Consider the following 14,040-nt stretch of genomic DNA (forward strand, 5'->3'; position numbering starts at 1 on the left):
TGGCTGTGGTATAGGCCGGTGGCTATAGCTCTGATTAGACCCCTAGCCTGGGAACTTCCATGTGCCCAGTGAGGCCTTAAAAAGCAAAAAAAAGTTCAGGGGAAAAAAAACTGTATTAAAGAGAGATAATAAGGCAAAGAAGAGAACATGTTAACAATTAGAGAATCTAAGTAAAGGGTGTGCTACTCTTGCACCTTTTCTGTAAACTTGAATTTTTTTTCTTTTATTGCCACGCCTGTGGCATATGAAAGTTCCTGGGCCAGGGATTGAATCTGAGCCACAATTGCAGTATTTGATCCTTTAACCCACTCTGCCAGGCTGGGGATCGAACCTGCTCCTCCCAGCAACCCAAGCTGCTGCCGTTGGATTCTTAACCCACTGTGTCACAGCAAGAACTCCTATTTTTAAGTAAATAAATAAATAGTTCAAGATTATTTACTCAACAGCTTAGATAGGTGTGGCAAATATTCCTTTGCCACCTTATTTCCACTATTTCCACTATTTCCTCTGCTTGGCAGAGGTGCCCTCCTATTGTAGTTCATTGCAGAATCAAATTCAGCTCAGGACTGGTTGAATTTTTAATAGATTTCAGGTTGCAAGAGTTTTCCTATACGTAGACAAAAATCCAAAAACTCCTTATAATCTACACCAAAAACTAATTGTCAGACCCTTTAATTGTGGATTTTTTTTTTTTTTGACTGAAGTCACAAATATGAATTGTTTTAAATGTTTCTATGTTGGCTTTAATAAGTCCTCTTTACAGGCAGGGGCAGAGGGTGACAGCCAGCATTCGTTAAGCCCTTCCTGGGTTCTAGATACTTTGAGTACAGCATCTCACTTCATCCTTACAACAGTGCTGCAGACTCATTAGTTGTCCTTATCTCACAAACTGAGACACCTATTAACTGAACTGAGAGTCAGTTACCCCAAACCCCACATATAGCACAGTCTGCACAGTAGATACTTAAATAGTGATTGAATGAATCAAACTTGAATTATACACAGATTTTGCTTTTTCCTGGAGAACTGTGAGCTGCTACAGTGGGCAAAGCCCAAGAAGCAGGTTTGAGCCCAAACCCAGATTTCAGTAATTCCAGGTTTAAAAAACCAAAGAATGTTCTAACCTTCACAGAGAAGACCAGTGATAGCTTTGATGGGACTGGTTAGTGGCAAATTATGATTTATAAGTTGGGGAGGTGGATTGGATCCTGATAAGTTGCACAAGTGTCAGTGAGTGAGTGGCTCAGGGGCCACTGCCCCCATTTAAGAGCCTCCCTTCCTCACCACCCTCTCAGCTTTGCCCCTTAGTATGCTGCCCTGTGCAACATGAACTAGGAATATGTACTTATTAGTCTATGGTTACTTGACCTTAGCTAGTGTTTTGTTTTTAGCCCAACAGGAAGATTTCATTAATCAAGACTTTAAAAATCAAAGTATTGAGGAGTTCCCATCGTGGCTCAGTGGTTAAGGAATCCAACTAGGAACCATGAGATTGCAGGTTCGATCCCTGGCCTCGATCCATGGGGTAAAGATCCGGCGTTGCCATGAGCTGTGGTGTAGGTCGCAGATTCGGCTTGGATCCTGAGTTACTGTGGCTGTGGTGTGGTACAGCTCCAGTTCAACCCCTAGCCTGGGAACCTCCATATGCTGTGGGTGTGGCCCTAGAAAATACCAAAAAAAAAAAAAAAAAAAGTGCTCAACTTACAGATAAATGTTAAAATAACTTTCCTAATTAATAATGGTAACAAAATATGCTTAATATATATTACATAAAAAGTTACAGGAGTTCCCATCATGGCTCAGCGATTAACAAATCCAGCTAGTATCCATGAGGACACGGGTTTGATCCCTGGCCGTGCTCAGTGGGTTAAGGATCCAGCATTGCCATGAGGTGTGGTATAGGTCGCAGACCTGGCTCGGATCTGGCATTGCTGTGGCAGTGGCATAGGCTGGCAGTTGTAGCTCTGATTAAGCCCCTAGCCTGGGAACTTCTATATGCCGCGAGTGCAGCTCTATGAAGACAAAAAATAAAATAAAAAAGTCATAGAGCAATATCAGAATATGTATATAATGGTAAATACATGAATGTATCCAAAATACATATATGTCCATACATGGAGCTGCAAAGAAAAGGGTTTGAAATGATGTCCCGAGTTGGTCACTTATAAGAAAATGGGAATAGTTTTACTTAAAACTTTTAGAGAGTTTCCACTGTAGTACAGCAGGTTAAGAATCTTACTGCAGGAGTTCCCGTCGTGGCGCAGTGGTTAACAAATCCGACTAGGAACCATAAGGTTGCGGATTTGATCCCCGCCCTTGCTCAGTGGGTTAACGATCCGGCGTTGCCGTGAGCTGTGGTGTAGGTTGCAGACGTGGCTCGGATCCCGCATTGCTGTGGCTCTGGCGTAGGCCGGCGGCTACAGCTCCAATTTGACCCCTAATCTGGGAACCTCCAGATGCTGCAGGAGTGGCCCAAGAAATAGCAAAAAAAGACAAAAAAAAAAAAAAAAAAAAGAATCTTACTGCAGTGGCTCAGGACACTGCAGAGGCACAGATTCAATCCCTGGCCGAGCACAGTGAGTTAAAGGGGATCTGGTGTTACTGCAGCTGCATCGCGGGTTGCAGATACTGCTCAGATTTAGTCCAGGAACAATTTTATAACAAGACTTTTTTGTTTTTTTAATATACCTTTGTCACAGATGTAGATAACAGACTTGTGATTGCCAAGGGGGAGGGAGGGAGTGGAATGGACTAGGAGTTTGGGGTTAGTAGATACAAACGATTACACAAGGAACTATATCCAGTCTCCTGGGATAGACCATGATGGAAAACAATGTTAAAAACAAAGAATATATTGGAGTTCCCGTCATGACGCAGTGGTTAACGAATCCGACTAGGAAACAGATTTCGGCTTCAATCGCTGCCCTTGCTCAGTGGGTTAAGGATCCGGCGTTGCCATGATCTGTGGTGTAGGTTGCAGACTCATCTTGGATCCTGCATTGCTGTGGCTGTGGTGTAGGCCGGCAGCTACAGCTCTGATTAGACCCCTAGCCTGGGAACCTCCATATGCCACGGGAGCGGTCCTAGGAATGGCAAAAAGACAAAAACAAAAAAAGCAAAAAGAGTATGTGGGGTTCCCATTATGGCTCAGCAGAAACTAATCTGACTGGCATACATGAGGATGCACTTTCAAGCCCTGGCCTCACTCAGTGGGTTAAGAATCCAGCATTACCATGAGCTGTGGTGTAGGTTGCAGAAGTGTCTTGGATCTGGAATTGTTGTGGCTGTTGCTGGATCTGGCATTGCTCTGGCGAAGGTGTAGGCCAGTGGCTGCAGCTCTGATTCAGCCCCTAGCCTGGAAACCTGCATGTGCTATGGGTGCGGCTCTAAAGAAACAAACCCCCCAAAAAACAAAGAATTTACCCAAATAAAATACTACCAATACAAATACATAGAGAGGTGTATGTATATATACACCTCTATCTGTTTTTCCTGGTCTTCATTTTTTCCCTCCCTGTCTTGTTGATGGCGTTGTTCTTTGTATCCTTGCTTCTGTCCCTCCTTACTTTTTACACCTAGTTAAGAGCTTAAGGAGTAAAGCACTTGAGGTTTTGAGCTTCCTTCCCTCTCTCTTGATGTCTTTCTTTCATTCTGATTTCATGACTGGGTTGATGATAGTTTAAATTGCCAGAACCTTGACTGCCAGTTATGTACTGTATTACTCTCCTATATATATCGCCGTCCCACAAGTATAATTGTAGAGTTAGCATTCTTTCACTTAGTAAACATTTGCTGAAATATGCAAGTCTCTGTGTTAAGAACTGAATAAGCAGGAGTTCCCATCCTGGTGCAGCGGAAAAGAATCCAACCAGTATCTATGAGGTTACAGGTTCGATCCCTGGCCTCGCTCAATGGGTTATCTGGTGGTGGTGTGAGCTGTGGTGTAGGTTGCAGACTCGACTTGGATCCTGAGTTGCTGTGGCTGTGGCATAGGCCAGCAGCTGTAACTCCAATTCAACCCCTAGCCTGGGAACCTCCATGTGCTGTGGGTGTGGCCCTAAAAAGCAAAAAGAAAGGAAGGAAGGAAGGAAGAAAAGATTAAAAAAAAAGAACTGAATAAACAAAAGATTTCTAGCTCAAGTATTTTTATTGGGTAATTATGAATTGCTATTATGACCAGACTATTTAATGAGCATTAATATATAGTTAATTTACTTAAATTTATCTCACTTCTTTCTCTAGCTTGAGTGGGACAAAATCTAAATCTTAGGTGGTTTTGGGGAGGTTGGTGTGGTTCTTTTTTGGCCTCACCCATGGCGTGCAGAAGTACCCATGCCAGGGATCAAACCCCAACCACAGCATCAGTCTGAGCAGCTGCAGTGACATCGCCAGATCCTTAACTACTGCACCACAGAAGAACTCCAAATTAATCTTAGGTTTTAATGTGCATTTTGTCTTTCATATTTAAAGATGATTTTACTTTTCATTTAGTCATAAAGATGAGTGTATAATTGGGAACAGTTTAGAAGATGGGAGCCCTCAAAGCCTTTTGGATGAACTTTGGTTTTCTGTGTGACATTAAAAGAGCATACATGGGAGTTCCCATCGTGGCTCAGTGGTTAACGAATCTGAATAGGAACCATGAGGTTGCGGGTTCAATCCCTGGCCTTGCTCAGTGGGTTAAGGATCCGGTGTTGCTGTGAGCTGTGGTGTAGGTTGCAAACATGGCTCGGATCCTGTGTTGCTGTGGCTCTGGTGTAGGCCAGTGGCTACAGCTCCAACTTGACCCCTAGCCTGGGAACCTCCATATGCATGGGAGCAGCCCTAGAAAAGGCAAAAAGACCAAAAAAAAGAGCATACTTGGAGTTCCCGTCATGGCTCGGTTAACTAAGAGCCATGAGGTTGTGGGTTCGATCCCTGGCCTTGCTTAGTGGGTTAAGGATCCAGTGTTGCCATGAGCTGTGGTGTATGTCGAAGATGCAGCTTGGATCCCACGTTGCTGTGGTTGTGGTGTAGGCCAGTAGCTACAGCTCCAATTAGACCCCTAGCCTGGGAACCTCCATATGCTGCGGGAGCAGCCCTAGAAAAAGGCAAAAGACAAAAAAAAAATGGAGTTCCCTTCATGGCACATCAAAAATGAATCCGACTAGGAACCATGAGGTTTCAGGTTCGATCCCTGGCCTCCCTCAGTGGGTTAAGGATCCAGCGTTGCTGTGGTATAGGCCGGTGACTACAGCTCTGATTCAACCCCTCGCCTGGGAACATCCATATGCCACGAGTGCGACCCTAAAAAGACCAAAAGAAAAAAGAAAGAAAGAAAGGAAAAAAAGAGCATGCTTAAGACACGGACTTGACTCTAGCTAACTGTGGATTCCCAATCTGTAACATGAGAGGAATTGGACTAGAGAATCTCTTAGTGTTTTTCAGCTCTTAAATGTTAGTGTTCTGTTTTGTTTTGTTTTTTATAGTACACGTACGTTTACTTTCATACCTAGACAATGGCTAGAGATTTGGTAGATTTTCCATGTTGTGCTGTATGTTCTCAGCCAGTCTACAGATAATCCAGAAACAAAATATACTTGATATTTTTTGTTTTTATAGCCATAATTTTATTATTTTTGTAATATTCCTTTTCTCGTTGAGCTATAAATTACTTAACAGTAAAGTGCATAGATTTTTAAGGTACCAGTTAGCATTTTTCACAAATATATACCAATATAACTTTCAGTACAATCAAGCTATAGGACATTTTTATCACTCCCAAAAATCTACTTCATCTTTTTTTTTTTTTTTTTTTTTTATGGCCACACACCTCCAGCATATGAAAGTTCCCAGGCTAGGGTTTGAATCTGAGCCTCAGCTGCGACCTAGAGCTGCAACAATGCCAGATCCTTAACCCAAAGTGCCCATCTCTGTATCGAACCTGGGCTGCCAGAGACAATGCCAGGTCTTTAACCCACTGCGCCTCAATAGGAGCTCCTGCATCTTTTAATTTCCTTAGTTGTTTTAGTTGGTTTGATCTCTCATATTATAGGCTTATCTTAAACAATTGATTACCCATATTCGGCCATTCGTATTTGATTAAGGCCTAAAAAAGCTGCTTAGAAGACGTGGGGCTTGTTCCTAATGGGCTTCTCCAAAGAAGAATTCTCCTGCTGGGAGACTGAAGTCGGGCAGTTAGCCTGTTAGAGGGAAGGTAGGTCGGGTGGGGTTAAGATGGGGAACTTCCTTTTAATCTCCATGATTTTAGTCCAGCATCTCATCCCTCCTTTCCCCTCTGCCTTGTCTAGACCTCACCGGAGGCTAAGCTTCACATCTGCTGTAATGCTAGAGGAGGGAGGGTTCCCTGGCTATGCTGGGCGGCAATCTGGCAGATTTACTGATGCTCCTCCTCTTCTCAGCTCTCCATGCCCTTTCTGAGGTGCTTCAGATTCCTAAGCCTTTTCAGGACTCTGTAGGTCAAGTCACTTGACTTAACCATGACTCTCACTGCAGTCCCTTGGCAAAGCAGAGGAGAGGCAAACCTAAGGCATTTATCATTCCTCCCTCCCTTCCTGTATTCTGATCTTCTTTATTGTTTCATGTTGGTTTCTGTTTTTATTATTTATTTGTTTGGAGTAATTGTTTAAAAAGCGTATTGCAAAGTAATTGAGGCAACTCAACCAAGAACATTTTTATTTTTAATTTGGCCTTTTTTAAAAGACTGTATCCCTACATAATGCATTCATATACAGTGAAAAGAATCTGGAAGTATATATACAAAAGTGTTAATAATAGTTATTGCATAGATGATAAGCTGAGTTTTTGTTTCATTTTTTGTTTATGTTTATGGTTTTTATAACGACCTCTATTACTTGTCTAATAAGAAAAAAAAGATGGCCGAGTTCCTTGTGATTTAATGATACTCAAACTCATTTCTGTTCTTATTTTTCAGATTAACAAAATATATTGTGTTACTGTGTTTCACTAAATTTTTGAAGGCTGTGGGACTTTTTGAATCATATGATCTTCTTAAAGTAGTTCACATTGTTCAGTTCATTTTTATATTAAAACTTGGGTGAGTATGTATTTCGTTATTTTTTCATGTTTTTAAATTTCTTTGAAAAATCCACTTTTAACTGAGTATCTTTAGGAAATTTTACATAGAATATTTTGTGCACTTTATTCCTCTTGACAAATATCTGATAATTTTTTAAAATAATAGAATACCAAGGTTAGACATTCAAAGAAACTAGATTAAAAAAAAAAAAAAGGTTGCCTTTCCCTATTAGCTTGCCAAAACATCAGCTTTTACCTTATTTTATGTTAATGAAGTTTTTGCAAATTTAATGTCTGGCTTAATAGAGGCTATGGATTCTCATACCTGTGTCAGCATTCAGATTTTTGCAGTATCTCACATGAACTAGCCTCTGCAAAGCTCCCTGTACACCCCAAGAGAATATGAGTGAGAAGGGAAAATAATGTCTTAACATTTCTATAAAGATAGTTTGACCTCACAGCTCCCTAAAAGGATCTCTGGCACCTTAGGTCTTCCCTGACCATACCACTGGGATAGGCCAACCCACCAGCAGGCGTGGAATGTCACCTAAGCCTTGTATTGGCACAGATGTTCCTTATTTTCCAAGTTAAGCCATGCTGAGCTATGTTTACCACATGTGCTCTTAGCATAAACTTTATATTATTCTGCATATAGCGAGAAATTCTCTCTAAATAAAGATTCTCTGCAGTAGACACTCAATTAACGCTTGCTGACTGTTGGTGGAATGAAAGTAAAAAAAAAAAAAAAAAAGATTCTCTGGACCTCGAGGTTGATAATGAACACCTTCTCTATTAATAGGAATCTGTTAGACTGCTGGGAGTATAATTTTAGTAATTATGAAAAGTGACTCTTGAGTAGGAAATTCTAAACACCAGTTGTATGTATTTTTATATACATATTTTGGGATGTGAAAGGTAGGGATGTTACTTTCTTCCTTTCTGTTTCAAGATTTGTTGTTACTAAACTTGGGGGAAAATAGAAATTACTTTCTTTGGTATTTCAAAGTATAAAAAAAAATTTTGAGACTTCTTTTGTGGCTTGTAAACTGGTTCTGAATGTGGTTACAAAAGAAAGAAGAGTTCCTAAAATGTTGCAGTAAAAGCCTTATTAAAATAAGTATTTGGGAGTTTCTATCATGGCACAGTGGAAACAATCCAAGAACCATGAGGTTGCGAGTTCTATCCCTGGCCTTGCTCAGTGGGTTAAGGATCTACCAGTGCCGTGAGCTATGGTGTAGGTCGCAGATCTACATGTTCCTGTGGCTCTGGCGTAGGCTGACAGCTGTACTTCCAATTTGATCCCTAGCCTGGGAACTCAATATGCAGCGAGTATAGCCCTAAAAAGCAAAGAAAAAAAATTAATAAGTAAGTATTAGGAGTTACCATGTGGTTTAGCAGGTTAAGGATCTGGCATTGTCTCTGCAGTGGCTCAGGTCGTTTCTCTCGTGTGGGTTCAATCCCTGGCCCAGTAACTTCCACATGTCACAGGTATGGACAAAAAATAAATAAAAATAAGCATTATTCTCTAGTACAATTTCTTTAGAGGCTAATATACTTGTCAAGTTCTAGTATATTTAAGTGTTTTTACTTAAAACCACACCTTTGTGTATAAGATTAATCAATATATATAAATGTTTTAATATTCACAGGACTGCGATTTTTATGGTTTTGTTTCAAAAGCCTTTTTCGTCTGGGAAAAGTATTACCAAACATCAGGTGAGTCTTTTGCAGAAGGCTTTGGTCCTAGCAGCTTCTCATTCAGTGGACCAGGAGACAGTGCTGTTTCTCTTTCTTTTTTTCCTTTTTTTTTTTTTTTTTTTTCCTTTTTGGCAGGCCCATGGCATATGATATTCCCAGGCCAGGAATTAGATCCAAGTTGTGCCTGCAACCTATACCACAGCTTCAGCAACATCTGATCCTTTAATCCACTGTGCCAGGCTGGGGATCATCCCTGCCTCCTGCTGCTGCAGAGAGAGACGGCGCCAGTCCCATTTGCACGACAGTGGAAACTCCCAGTGCTCTTTCCTGGATCAGAGTTACTTGCTGAATGATTTTAAGTGCACAGCAAAACATTTCCAGAGCTCAGGTTCAGTCCCTGGCCCAGGAACTTCTACATGCTACAGGCATGGCCAAAAAAAAAAAAGAAGTTCTGCATTCTGCATTATCATCTATCCTTATCATCTCTTTGGACAGTAGTTAGACCCTACTACAATGCGTGCTTATCCACAACTTAGAAACTTGTGCCATGATTGTTTCTTAGAATGACAGATTTGAGTACCTCCATTTTAGAGACCAAGAACATTTTTTAGAATCGAATTAATATTTTGAGCACATCTTAACTTTGTTTCCCCTTCTCTTTTCAAATAATTGAAGAACTGAACATTCTGCTGAAGATGAATTTAAAAACCACAATATTAAATGTTCCTAGCAACTAGTGTAAAAAACAGAGAGTGGCTTGGTGTAGGCCAGCGGCTACAGCTCTGATTTAATTCCTATCCTGGGAACCTCCATATGCCGCAGGTTCGGCCCTAAAAAGACCAAAAAAAAAAAAAAAAAGAGAGAGAGAGAGAGATAAATTATACTCTATAGAAAGGAATTCCCATCATGGCTCAGCAGGTTAAGAACCCGGCTAGTATCCATTAGGAAGCAGGTTCAATCCCTGACCTCGATCAGTGGGTTAAGGATCTGGCATAAGCTGTGGCATAAGTCACAGATATGGTTCAGATCTGTTGTTCCTGTGGCTGTGGTGTAGGCCAGTGGCTACAGCTGCAAATCGACCCCTAGCCCAGGAACTTTCATATGCTGCAGGTGCAGCTCTAAAAAAAAAAAAGCAGAGTTCCCGTCATGGCTCAGTGGTTAACGAATCCGACTAGGAACTACGAGGTTGCGGGTTCAATTTCTGGCCTCACTCGGTGGGTTAAGGATCCGGTGTTGCCGTGAGCTGTGGTGTAGGTCACAGACACGGCTCAGATCCCGCGTTGCTGTGGCTCTGGTGTAGGCTAGCGGCAACAGCTCTGATTCGACCCCAAGCCTGGGAACCTCCATATGCCGTGGGAGCAGCCCTAGAAAAGGCAAAAAGACAAAAAAAAAAAAAAAAAAAAAGAATATAGAAATTAGAAAACAGAATACTGTCTTGCAAATCTAGATTTAGTCAAATTAAATACAAATAATTGTATTTAATTTCAAAATATGTACTTATTTACCCTTTAAAATATTTGTGTTACTGTTATCTCTCTGTATGTATTTTATTTAAGATTTTAGATATTTAGCAGAACATGATTAAAATTTTTAATTTTTTGTTTCTTTTTTAGTGGATCAAAATATTTAAACATGCAGTTGCTGGATGTATCATTTCACTCTTGTGGTTTTTTGGCCTTACTCTTTGTGGACCACTAAGGTAAATAAAAATGCATATTTTGACTATTTCTTTGTATTTCTTTATTTTGATTATTAGTTTGTGCCATAATGTTTTATGTCAAATTATTTGTGTCAATTATGTGCAAATGCTTTCACTTCTATAGTGTTGGGTACAACTCAGCAGGTGTATATGTATGTATATATATATAGAGAGAGAGAACCTGTTTAGTTTGTGGATTAGTCCTTTGGTGAATACCATTAATGTATTGTTCATGATTTGTCATGGATATTTTACTAGTTAGAGTCCAAACAGATTCAGAAAATTGTTTAACATAAATGGCCTTTTTATTATTCATTGATGATCCCTTTTAGCAGCTGATTTTAGAAATGAAAAGTCTGAAATGGTATATAAAATCAGCCAATAAAGGAGTTCCCTCTGTGGCACAGCGGTATCAATGGCATCTCTACAGCACCAGGATTCAGGTTCAATCCCCAGCCCATCACATTTGGTTAAGAATTCTGCATTGCCACAGCTGCAGCATAGGTTACAACTGCAGCTGGGATCTGATCCCTGGACCAGTAACTCCATGTGCCACTGGGCAGCCAAAAAAGAAAATCGGCCAATAAGGAGGAGAGTGAAATCTTTAAAAAAGCATTTTTTCCCCCACAACTCTGAAAGTCCTCTAAACCCCACAGAAAGTGCTTGAAAGATATCATTATAAACAAATGTGGCAGTCTTCAGAAAAAAGATAAATTAACTCAGGAGTTCCCCTTTGGTGCAGTAAGTTAAGGGTCCAGCATTGTCACTGCTGTGGCTCAGGCTGCAGCTGTGGTACAGATTCAGTCCCTAGCCCAGGAACTTCTGTATGCCATGGGCATGGCCAAAAAACAATTTTTTTTAATTGAAAAGAGATGTTAACTCTCATTTCATATGTCCCTCAGCCTGTATATATCTTATTTGTTACTGGGTTGGTTTGGGGGGAAAAAAATGGTTTTTTAAGGACCGCACCTGTGGCATCTGGAAGTTCCCAGGCTAGTGGTCGAATTGGAGCTGCAGCTGCCAGCCTACACCACAATGACAGCAACATAGGTTCCAGACCGCATCTGCTACCTACGTCACAGTTCACAGCAACGCCAGATCCTTGAACCCACTGAATGGGATCAGAGGTCAAACCCGAATCCTCATAGATACTAGTCGGGGTCGTCACCACTGAGCCACAAGGGGAACTCTGGAAAATGCTTTAGGGCCATTCAATTTAATAGGAATTATAACACATGCAACTCTGCATAACTATTCTTTTAACATTTCTCTCAGAATTATAAGAAAAAATACCTTGTCATTGATGAGGGGGAAGATGGGGACAAGAAGTAGGGAGCAAGATGAAGGAGGCTCTTAAAGAATCTCACTCAGGATAATGGAGTGGACAGAGTAGAAGGTGTTTGGTGGGAAATGCTTTGTGAAAAGTCCTTTCCCCTCTCTCAGCCAATAGACTAGCTCTGGGTTTGGGTCCCTTTGGTGTGGTTTACCCTGTACTTTGTCAAATGCAGAGTATGTATAATTCCAATGTCATATCCCTGTCTGTGACAGCAGCAGCATCCTGGAGTGGTGGGAAAACTGGCTGAAATTTCTCAACTTAGAAAGCTTTTTTAGTTATAGTTGAATGTAATTGAGTGGCATTATTGCTTATCACCTCTAATATATATATATATATATTTTTTTTTTTTAGGGCTGCACCTGCAGTACATGGAAGTTCCCAGGCTAGGGGTCCAGTTGGAGCTGCAGCTGCCTGCCTACGCCACAGCCACAGCAATGTGGGATCCGAGCTGCATCTGTGACCTACTCCACAGCTCATGGCAGCATCAGATCCTTAACCCACTGAGTGGGGCCAGGGATCGAACCTGAATCTTCATGGATCGAACCCATATCCTCATGGATGCTAGTCAGGTTCGTTACTGCTGAACCATGACAGCAACTCCATCTCTAATATTTTAAATTTCTTATTCATGAAGTGATGTTTTGGTCTCTTTGCTGCTAAGTCACTGTCCCTGTGTGTTAGGAAAGGAAGGGGGAAGTTGTTAAATTCTTCCTTAGCTCCTTATTTAGTCATCTACTTCCGCCCTTCCAATGCCGCACCCATGGCATATGGAGGTTCCCAGGCTAGGAGTCGAATTGGAGCTGTAGCTGCTGGCCTACACCACAGCCACAGCAACGCAGGATCCGAGCTGCATCTGCAACCTACACCACAGCTCATGGCCACGCTAGATCCTTAACCCACTGAGCAAGGCCAGGGATTAAACCTGCAACCTCATGGTTACCAGCTGGATTCATTTCCGCTGGCCCACAAAGGGAACTCCTAAAAACATTTAAGTTTCTTGATTGAAAGATTCCTTTAGTGTTTCATAGCCTGTCTTATTTTAGGCTGATTTTTTAAAATTGTAATCTCCCAAATATTAATAGAACTGAAGGTATCACTGCTGTGTTATCATTATGGATTTTTGAGTAGGGAAAAATGAAAATTTTTCCAACAGGCAGCTAAAAATCTGTCACCATGAAAACCCAATAAGCTCCCTTTGGCTGGTGATAATGTTTTTAAAATGTTTTAATATTTCATACATACAAAAGAATAAATGTAAATAAATATGTTTAAATAACAATAAAATTAACATTCATTTGTTAACAGTCCCCAAAATAAAACCTTACGAATGCCTTTAGAACCCTGTATATCCCCCGCCGGTTGTACCCCTCCTCCCCCCACCATTGCACCATTGGATGTAACCAGCATCTTAAGTTTTGATTTTTTTTTTTCTTTTTTTTTTGTCTTTCTAGGGCTGCACCCACAGCATACGGAGGTTCCCAGGCTAGGGGTCTAATCGGAGCTGTAGCTACCAACCTACGCCAGAGCCACAGCAACGCAGGATCCAGGCTGTGTCTGAGACCTACACCACAGCTCACGGCAATACCAGATCCTTAACCCACTGAGCAAGGCCAAGGATCGAACCCACATCCTCATGGATGATAGTTGGTTTCATTAACTACTGAGCCACGAAGAGAATTCCTTAAGTTTTGATTTTCATTCTCTTGGTTTTCTGTAGTTTTATCCCGTATGTACTTTTTCTTTTTAATTTTTAATTTTTATTGGAATATAGTTTATTTACAATGTTGTGTTAGTTTCAGGTGAACAGCAAAGTGATTCAGTTCTGCATATACATATATCTCTTCTTTTTCAGGTTCTTTTCCCACATATTTCCTTTTTAATATTTAACCTTTCCAGTTGTTTATTTCACATGAATAGAATGACATTGCATGTATTTTTTCATAGCATACTTTTTGCAGTCAGTGTTATGTTTGAGGGTTGCCCATTTTGGTACGTCTAGTATGTATAAAGAGACTTCATTCACTTTTATTTTAGTTTTTTGAAATATTCTTATACCACAGATCCGTTCTTCTTGTCTTAGTCCGTTTTGGCTTCTACAACAAAAATACCATGGACTGGATGACTTTTAAAAAATACAATTCCCATTGTGGCTCAAAGGGTTAAGAACCCAACTGGTATCCATGAGGATGAAAGTTTGATTCCCACCCTTGCTCAGTGGTTAAAGGATCTGGCGTTGCCTCAAGCCAGGCATAGGTCTCGGATGTGGCTC

The 14,040-nt window shown here is 40.9% G+C and overlaps 1 protein-coding gene across 1 annotated transcript in view; it reads left to right on the plus strand.

The window, feature by feature from the left end:
- SLC30A5 (solute carrier family 30 member 5) overlaps nt 1-14,040 on the plus strand; it is a 35,919-nt gene that overhangs the window by 1,485 nt on the left and 20,394 nt on the right. Inside the window, 3 exon segments of the mRNA NM_001137624.1 lie at nt 6,935-7,057; nt 8,688-8,754; nt 10,350-10,435. Of these exon segments, the coding sequence (NP_001131096.1) occupies nt 6,935-7,057; nt 8,688-8,754; nt 10,350-10,435 (276 nt within the window).

This window comes from Sus scrofa, chromosome 16 (genome assembly GCF_000003025.6).
Source record: "Sus scrofa isolate TJ Tabasco breed Duroc chromosome 16, Sscrofa11.1, whole genome shotgun sequence".
Classification (NCBI taxonomy): Eukaryota; Metazoa; Chordata; class Mammalia; order Artiodactyla; family Suidae; genus Sus; species Sus scrofa.